Below are 10,074 nucleotides of genomic sequence, written 5' to 3'. Positions count from 1 at the left end.
GGGACGCAATCTTGGTTCACTGCAACCTCTAACTCCCATGTTGAGTCGATTCTTGTGCCTCAGCCACCTGAGTAGCTAGGACTACAAGCATGTGCCACCATGCCCAGCTAATTTTATATTTTTAGTAGAGACAGTGTCTTGCTGTGTTGGCCAGGCTGGTCTTGAACTCCTGGCCTGAAGAGATCCATGCACCTTGGCCTCCCAAAGTGCTGGGATTATAAATGTGAGCCACCGTTCCCCCCGTGCCCAGCCCTTCTGCACATTTTTGCCTTATGAGAAATACATATATTCTAGAAGTAATGTCACCATCTGCCTCATTTTTTATATATATATAATTTATTTATTTTGAAATGAAGTCTCTCTGTCACCAGACTGGAGTGTAGTAGCTGGGAGTATAGGCACACACCAGCACACCTGGCTAATTTTTTATATTTTAGTAGAAACGAGGTTTCACCATGTTGGCCAGGATAGTCTCGATCTCCTGATCTTGTGATCCACCCACCTCGGCCTCCCAAGTGCTGGGATTACGGGCGTCAGCCACCACACCCGACCTATATGTATTTATGGGTTTTTGTTGTGTGTGTGTGAGAGAGAGAAAGAGTTTGGCTCTTGCTGCCCAGGCTGGGGTGCAATGACACTATCTCGGCTCACTGCAACCTCTGCCTCCTGGGTTCGAGCAATTCTCCTGTCTTAGCCTCCCAAGTAGCTGGGATTACGGGTGTGTGCCACCATGCCCAGCTAATTTTTTATTTTTAGTAGAGACAGGGTTTCTCCGTGTTGGTCAGGCTGGTCTGGAACTCCTGACCTTGGGTGATCTGCCTGCCTCAGCTTCCCAAAGTGCTGGGATTACAGGCATGAGCCATCCCACCTGGCCTTTGTATTTGTTTTTATTACTTTATTATTTTTATTTTTTCTTCAGACAGGATGTTGTTGCTCTTTTGCCCAGGCTGGAGTGCAATGGCGCCATTCTGGCTCACTGTGGCCTTCACCTCCCAGGCCTATGTGAGCCTGCTATCTCATACCTGAGTAGCTCATGTGAACCCATCTCACTCCACTGGGTGAGTAGCTGGCACTACAGGTGCGTATCACCACACCCAGCTAATTTTTGTATTTTGTGTAGAGATGGGATTTCTCCATGTTGCTCAGGTTGATCTTGAACTACTCGCAGACTTTAGAGATCTGCTTGCCTTGGCTTCCCAAGAGTGTTGAGATTACAGGTGTGAGCCATTGTGCTGGGCCTGACTTCTTTTTTTTTTTTTTCATTTTTCTCCCATAGTAGTTCAATGATTTGTTAGAATTGCTTGGCTTATTTTGCTATAGAAAAATAGAACTGAAATTTTAAATTATATTTTTTCCCTCAGAATGATTTATATTCTCTAAATAGTCAATTTTTACATTTTGTTCTTAAGTTTGATATAAATCAATATAAAATTTTTCAGATCCCTACAATGTTATATCATGGAACCCAGGAAGAACGTCAAAAATTGGTAAGAAATATCTACAAACGGAAAGGGACTCTGCAAATTCATCCTGTGGTAATCACGTCATTTGAAATAGCCATGAGAGACCGAAATGCGTTACAGGTACAAATGATCTTCATTGGTTTCTTTGTAATACATAAAACATGTTTTTCTTAATTTATACCACTTTCTCACCATCTGGGAGCATTTGTCTCATTTTTTGTTGTTGAAATTATAGATTATATTGTGCATATACCTGTAGAATCTGGAGACTTTTATTAACAGAATGATTGGGATGAAGGCCATCATTTGTAACAATGTAATTAAAGCTTATGGCAGTTTAACATATGGCTTAGAATCATCCAGAAATAGACCTAATCTCTGAATGTATTACAGATATATTTGTGACAGTTACTTTGAATATACAGAATTTACCTATCTATTATATTTTAATCAAATAAGAGTATTTGAAGACAAGTTATTTTTAGAGTATCTTATTGGACTATTTGTTAACATTTTCATTTCTGTTTTCTTGATGTTGTAGCTACTTACTTAAATAATTTCCAGTTAGCGTAACACAATTGAAAAATTGTGCCTTCTTCTTTCGTGCCTTCTGTTAATTCATTTATTGATGTTTTGAACTTCTTCCTCAATGCTCTACCTCATTCATTTATAATTCTTGACTGCTTTGTTTTTCCTTTCTCTGGCCATGTGAGAACCCTCTTAGTGCAGTACCCTTAGGTTTATCTTGCTTGGAAATAGGAAAGTACTTAATGGTTTCAACATAAAATTAAAACACATAAGTCGTAAGTGGAATAATTATGACTTGCATAATTATGACCAATATTGTCAGGTTTTGCGTGTGTGCTGGTAAAACTTTGCAATATGATTTGCAGAAATCTTAGCTCAAGAGTTTAGCAAAGTTGACGAATGTGTACAGCATTAAAAAATATTTAAACCAGGCTGAGCTTGAAGGCTCATGCCAGTAATTCCAGCACTTTGGGAGGGTGAGGCGGGCAGATCCCTTGAGGCCAGGAGTTCCAGACCAGCCTGGCCAACATGACAAACCCGTGTCTCTACTAAAAATACAGAAATTAGCTCGGTGTGGTGGTGCACATATGTAATGGCACGAGGATTGCTTGACCCTGGAGGTGGAGGTTGCAGTGAGCTGAGATTGTGCCACTGCACTCCAGCCCGTGCTACAGTGAGAGTCTATCTCAAAAAAAAAAAAAATTCAAACTAGCAGTCTGCAACCATTTGGCACCAGAAACTGGTTTTGTGGAAGACAAGTTTTCCATAGACCATGGGTGGGGGGTGGTTTCAGAATGATACAAGTGCATTACAATTATTGTGCACTTTATTTTTATTATTATAAAATTGTAATACATAATATAATAGGGCCGGCCATAGTGGCTCACGCGTATAATCCCAGCACTTTGGGAAGCTTAGGTGGGCAGATCACTTGAGGTGAGGAGTTTGAGACCTTCCTGGCCAACATGGTGAAACCACATCTCTAGAAAAATAAAAATTACATGGGCACAGTGGCCCAGCTCCTTGGGAGGCTGAGGCAGGATAATTGCCTGAACCTGGGAGGCAGATGTTGCAGTGAGCGGAGATCACTCCTCTGTACTATAGGCTGGGCAACCGAGTGAGACTGTGTCTCAAAATAATAATAATAATTTTATAACTCACCATAATGTAGAATCAGTGGTAGCCCTGAGCTTGTTTTCCATCTAGGGATGATGGGAAACAATGACAAATCATCCAACATTAGATTTTTATAAGGAGCGCACAACCCAAATCCCTTGGATAGGCAGTTCGCAATAGAATTCATGCTCCTATGAGAATATGTTGTCTCCTGATCTGACAGGAGGCGGAGCTCAGGCCATAATGTGAGCAGTGGGGAGTGGCTGTAAATATAAATGAAGCTTCCCTTTGCTGTAAATACACATAAAGCTTCCCTCCCTCACAGGTGCTTACCTCCTGCTCTGTGGCCTGGTTCCTAACATGCCACGGACCCCTACAGGTCTGTGGCCTGGGGGTTGGGGACCCCTGATATAAACCATTTCTTTACAGTAAAAGTAATATATACCAATTTTTTAAAAGGGTAGTGTACAGGAAGATGTAAAAGCACCTGTAATTCTACCTGAGAACTACTGTTTTTTTTTTTTTCTTCCTGTTTTTGAGACGGAGTCTTGCTCTGTCGCCCAGGCTGGAGCGCAGTGGCGTGATCTCGGCTCACTGCAAGCTCTGCCTCCCAGGTTCATGCCATTCTCCTGCCTCAGCCTCCGGAGTAGCTGGGACTACAGGCACCCCCTGCCACGCCCGGCTGATTTTTTTGTAATTTTAGTAGAGACGGGGTTTCACTGTGTTAGCCAGGATGGTCTTGATCTCCTGCCCTCGTGATCTGCCCACCTCAGCCTCCCAGAGAACTACTTTATACTCAATAATTATAGCTAACATGTAGGTATAATTTGCACATATGATCATACTATACATTCATTTTTTTTTTTTTTGGTCTGAGACAGGGTCTCACTTTATCACCCAGGCTGGAGTCCTGTGGCACGATCTCAGCTCACTGTAGCCTGAACCTCCTCGGCTCAAGTGATTCTTCTACCTCAGTCTCCTGAGTAGCCGGGACTACAGACGTCTGTCACCACACCTGTTTCTTGTATTTTTTTGTAGGGACAGGGTGTCTCAAGCCATCCACCTGCCTAGGCCTCACAAAGTGCTGGGAGTACAGGTGTGAGCCACTGCTTCCGGCCTGCATTCACTTTTGCAATTTGTGTTTCCTACTCAGTAATATAACATGAAGACCCTTCTAATCTGTTTTCCGTACCCGTCCTATAATGAAATAGTTAAGCTTCCTTGTCCATTTCATTTGCCAGTGGCTAGAAACTTTCGAGTTTTCCATTTCAGTGAGCTTATGTTATCATTTCAAGAATTTTAGCTTACTCTGAGTGTGAGGTTCCAGGGCTTTTGTTGCTGAGTGCTACCGGAAGTGACTGAGTTCACTTGCTAATTTGGCTTTCAGATTGCTCATCATTTGTTTCCTTGTTTTTTTTTCTCTCACCTACCCATTATAAAAGGATATATATACATATACATTTTTTTTTTGTTTGGAGACGGAGTCTTGCTCTGTTGCCCAGGCTGGAGTGCAGTGGCACAATCTTGGCTCACTGTAACCTCCGCCTCCGAGGTTCAAGCGATTCTTCTGTCTCAGCCTCCTGAGTAGCTGGGATTACAGGCAGTCACCACCACGCCTGGCTGTTTTTTGTATTTTTAGTAGAAACGGGATTTCACCATGTTGGTCAAACTGGCCTCGATCTCCTAACCTTCTGATTCCCCTGCCTTGGCCTCCCAAAGTGCTGGGATTACAGGCGTGGGCCACCGTGCCCGGCCCAATTTTTTTTTTTTTTTTTTTTGAGACAGTCTCACTCTGTCACCCAGGCTGGAGTGCAGTGGCAGGATCTCGGCTCACTGCAGCCTCCGTCTCCCTGCTCAAGCAATTCTCCCTCAGCCTCCTGAGTAGCTGGGATTACAGGCGTGTGCCACCACGTCCGGCTAATTTTTGTATTTTTAGTAGAGATGGGGTTTAACCAAGTTGGCCAGGCTGGTCTGAAACTCCTGACCTCAGGTAATCTGTCTGCTTCGGCCTCCCAAAGTGCTGGGATTGCAGGCCTGAGCCACTGCGCCCGGCAAAGGATATTTTATATTTTTATCTGGCATTTTTAGATAGCTGTCTTACAGTGAGAGATAATTCAGGTTTTCTGGTTTTACCATATTGCCAGGAAAATAAATCTCTTCCTAGTTATTTTCATAAAGAAGACACAATACTATAAACTTTCTTGATTCTTTTGGGATATATAAAGCAAAATGCAAAACATTCTCTATACTCTTTCCTCAATTTGTCAGTCCCATTTTTTTAAGGATACCTCTATTTTTCAGATTGTTATTTATATTTCCAGAAATACTTCGTATTTCTGTATGTTAATATAAATTAGATTAATTATAAATTTTCCTGATAAAGATATATGAGAAATCACAGATATTAAAATGAGAAAGTTAAAACATTTTCTTTTTTTTTTTTTTGAGACGGAGTCTGGCTCTGTCACCCAGGCTAGAGTGCAGTGGCCGGATCTCAGCTCACTGCAAGCTCCTCCTCTCAGGTTTACGCCATTCTCCTGCCTCAGCCTCCGGAGTAGCTGGAACTACAGGCGCCCGCCACCTCGCCCGGCTAGGTTTTTGTATTTTTTTAGTAGAGACGGGGTTTCACCGTGTTAGCCAGGATGGTCTCGATCTCCTGACCTCGTGATCCGCCCGTCTCGGCCTCCCAAAGTGCTGGGATTACAGGCTTGAGCCACCGCGCCCGGCCAAAGTTAAAACATTTTCATGATAAGTTTGTGAAAGTGAATGGGTGACTTTCTGTGAAAATATAAATTGCTTAAATAAAGAAGGGAAAATTCTAGTGCTGTTTGATGTTTCAGCGCATATGGAACTAATAAAAACTCTCAATTTTTAGTAGTATAGCATAATATTAATATCAAAACTTGGGAAAACATTAGAAAAGAAAGCTACAGCTGCGTTGACTAAGGTCTGAATAGGGAAATCTTAAATTCAGAATAGGTGGAGTTCAAGCTTTATTGCGTATTTTAGTAGATAACTCTTCCAGGAACTGAAATATCTATCAATTTTAGGAATCCTTGTAAGTGGATCAAATGAAAACATGATCATCTCAGTAGTTACTGAAATTACATTTGATAAAATTCAACATCCATCCCTCATAATAGATGTTTTATTTTTAGAATTCTTGTTAGAAAAATTGTGAGATCATTGTTTAAAAATCTTTTTCCTCAATTCATTTTCTAGCATTGCTATTGGAAATACTTAATAGTAGATGAAGGACACAGGATTAAGAATATGAAGTGCCGTCTAATCAGGGAGTTAAAACGATTCAATGCTGATAACAAACTTCTTTTGACTGGTACTCCCTTGCAAAACAATTTATCAGAACTTTGGTCATTGCTAAACTTTTTGTTGCCAGATGTATTTGATGACTTGAAAAGGTGGGTAAGCCAGTTATTTAATGATTTAACCTCAAAAATCTGTGCTGTTAGTTAAAATTACTTTCTTTTCAGTAACTGAATTAAAATGCCAAATATTTGGCAAGTTCTTTTTGGTGTATATTGTATGTTCTACTCCTGTCAAAAATTATGTGAGAGCAGATTAAGAAAAGATTATTTAAAACTTACTTGCATTGGTTAAAGGAAGACTGCTGAATGCTACTTTAAGATAATATTTTTATAATAAGGTTCTTTTATGTGTTACCTTTGTAAAACGTTTTAAGATAGATTTTTCTCATTATATCCTCATGAAACAACCAGAGACAATAGAGTTGTTAAATTATTCCCTATCTCACATAAAAGAAAACCTAGGTGTAGAGTTGTTACAAGGTAAGACTAGTTAGCACCAGAGCCAAAGTTAAAACTGAGGTCTCCCAATGTAAACGTAGTGTTTTAATTCTGGAAACTATGTTTGAATCTTAGCTTATATAATACAATCAGAAATAAAAGTAGTTTTCAGAAAGTAATTAGTAACTTCAGAGTGGAGGAGGAGGTACTGTTAACATAATCTAAAACTGATTACAACAGAAATAAAACCTGGGCAAAAAAGGTAATTTATACTTGTTTTGGCATCAGTGAAGGAAGTAAGCTAATTGGATGTGGAAAAATAATTTTAAATTTTGGGAATTTATTTCAAATCTGGTTACCGAATGGTGTCTCAAGGTAGGCTACCTTATTGTGACTCTGGGCGCTATTATTGAAAGACAAGAATTCCAGGTCCTATGCAGACATACTGAATTACAGTGTCAAGATAGGAGTTGAGAATCTTTTTTTGAACATCATTCTGGTGATCCAAGTTTGGGAACATCTAGTGTACTGCATAAATGTTACTAGCATTTTCCACAGTTGGATGTAGTGTTACCTATTACATATTATTAATCTGCATGCTCATACTTAATTGCTCATTGTAATATATATATTTTTAACACTGGGAAGGAATAAGCATGTATAATATTGTCAAGTTATGTATATGTTGAATTTTAAAATATTGTAGTGGGCCATACTTAAGACTGGTGGAGAAAATCATATGACTTTGGTTTTCAGAGATAGTTCTCACTTTTGTAAAGTAAAATTATAAATATATACCTTAATCTTATTTGATTTTTATACTACTGTACGGTTGTTAATCTGTTTATAAATCAGAAAAGTGTTCCCTTTAAGCTCACAGTTCTTGATGGTTCAAAAATCCAATCAATATATCTTTGTTGTTTGAATGTGTTCTTTTCCATTATAATTTTTAAAAATTGCACCTAAGGATTTGGTACAACAATTATATGTTTCAGTATCACAGATTATTACTGTAAATAATAAATCATGTATCATGTTGACATAACTGAATTTATGTGGTTAACTTAAACATTTTTCTCTTCCAGCTTTGAGTCTTGGTTTGACATCACTAGTCTTTCTGAAACTGCTGAAGATATTATTGCTAAAGAAAGAGAGCAGAATGTATTGCATATGCTGCATCAGGTTTTCTATGTTTTCTTATTCTGCTTAACCATAGGCTCGATAGAGTATAAAAGGAACTCTGGAGATCACCTGTCTAATCCTTTGTAGTGGAGATTTGAAAAATGAAGGTCCTCCTACATTTAAATGACTCCTTTGTTTTTTCTTCTCTTGAGTTTTATGACAGAACTCAAATGCTTACCTAAGTTTTGTCCTTTTCAGATAGTATACTCATTTTACCCCAATGGTTACAGAGTTTTTGTCAAGCACAAAACAGCAATCTGTGGTTTTTATGGAATGGTTTTTATGGAATGCTTGCCAATAATACTTTTATAATTTACATCCTTGCATGACTGCTGTTTCATCTATTTTTATTGCTTTCTGTAATTCCTACCCCATCCTACCTATCTTTAATTTAGAGAAACATTATCTTTCAAAGGTAATCTAGTCATGTGAGCCTGAAAAGCTTCTCAGTTGTGTAGCAATTTTATTCGAAGTCTTTATCATTTTTTCTGATATTAAAGTTTATACGTGTTCATGAGAAAAATGTGAGGCAGGAGAGAACTGAAAAGTAAAAATATCACTTCCTCTTAAAATTGTACTTCCTAGCAGTGCATGTGGAATGATTGTGTTGTGTTGTATGACAGTCCAGACTCTTTTCTGTCTTTGTGTAAACACGTGTGTTTTATCTATATTTTATGAAGAAAAAGATTGTAAAAATAAAATTATTCCTTAAGATAGTCTTTTAAACAGTTACCAGAAAATTATTTTCCTTTTACTACATGTAGATTTCAACCAGTGGTTTTTAATAACTGCTTATTATTCCATTGTCCTGTTCTACTATAATTAATTATACCTATCTCTTCCTCTTTTCAAAATTTTCTACAATATAAATAAGGTTGTAGTGTCTCTACTTAACACTACACCTTTGCCCATTACTGGCTATTTCCTTAGGAAAGAATTCCTAGAATGTATGTGTTAGAATTTACAGATGATGGCTTCTTTGAAGGCAAATTGCCCTCCGGAAAAGATTTATATGACATACGTCCATATGAAAATACTTATTTACTCAAACTTCATACCAGTTTTGAGGTTAGAAGTCCTTTACAGTGTGTTGCAGAGATTAAAAAGGATGATTATTGCTAAATTGAGATGTTTATAGATAGTTCCTTGTGACTATATTCCAACATGTGTTGGAATATTTATTTCTTAATGGTTTATAATAACTATGTTAAAAATAAGTTAATGGTCTGTATGTTGTGAAGAATTTCTTTCCCCTCCTCACTTTTTGGGATAAACTTTGTTTATGGTGTCTTTTTGTGTGTTCATGTGCACAAGCGTGTGTGTTTATATTTAAAATTTTCTTTTTTTCCTGCTGTGACTAGCCAATGATCGAAATTTCAATGTGCTAATAGTTATAGAAGCTTTTAAATGTCCTAGTATGAATTATTGGGGTAAATGACTTATTTAGGAAGAGATGTGTTTTGACATCACATCCTCATCAGTAGTTAAATCCATATAGTATAGCAAAGGATTAAGTTTCTCTTCTTAGGAAATTTAATTAGAGAGTCAAGACAATGAATATTTATAGAATTGGTCACTTACAGGTTACCTCACAGAGTATACAGGTAGATAGATATTCCTGAGAAATGATAATCTGCCTTTTGATTGAACATTTGTAGTGATTGTCGTAGTTGATAATTCCATAACAGGGCTCACTGGAATTGAAGATAACTTCAAATATCCATTAATATTAAGATATGATAATGGACTTTTATTGTATCTATCCAAATTCAACAGTTTATCAAAAATAGGGTCAGTTTTTGAATGTTCTAGCAATAAGAATATTCTCTGCAATACTGTGCTTAAATTTGAGTTTATGTTACTTTTATGCTTTTTTGTAATTATGTTTTAATGCATTACTGGAGGAAAAAGTTTTCATTCAAAATGAATTCAGATTAGTTGGAGATAGTTTTAAATCGCTAGTATATTTTCTTAACTATTTTCTATATGCAGGAATTCTTTTTTTTTTTTTTTTTTTTTTT

At 37.7% G+C, this 10,074-nt stretch overlaps 1 protein-coding gene across 2 annotated transcripts in view; it reads left to right on the top strand.

The window, feature by feature from the left end:
• HELLS (helicase, lymphoid specific) overlaps positions 1–10,074 on the top strand; it is a 53,745-nt gene that overhangs the window by 28,065 nt on the left and 15,606 nt on the right. Inside the window, exons 10-13 of one of the 2 annotated variants that reach the window (XM_023226279.1) lie at positions 1,440–1,583; positions 6,330–6,526; positions 7,957–8,053; positions 8,984–9,121. In XM_023226279.1, coding sequence (XP_023082047.1) covers positions 1,440–1,583; positions 6,330–6,526; positions 7,957–8,053; positions 8,984–9,121 — 576 coding nt within the window. The remainder of the gene's footprint in view (positions 1–1,439; positions 1,584–6,329; positions 6,527–7,956; positions 8,054–8,983; positions 9,122–10,074) is intronic. The other variant, XM_023226280.1, reaches the window with a different exon arrangement.

Source organism: Piliocolobus tephrosceles, chromosome 9 (assembly GCF_002776525.5).
Source record: "Piliocolobus tephrosceles isolate RC106 chromosome 9, ASM277652v3, whole genome shotgun sequence".
NCBI lineage: Eukaryota > Metazoa > Chordata > Mammalia > Primates > Cercopithecidae > Piliocolobus > Piliocolobus tephrosceles.
The sequence above is the reverse complement of the archived record's forward strand: the minus strand, read 5'-3'. Positions and strand labels throughout refer to the sequence as shown.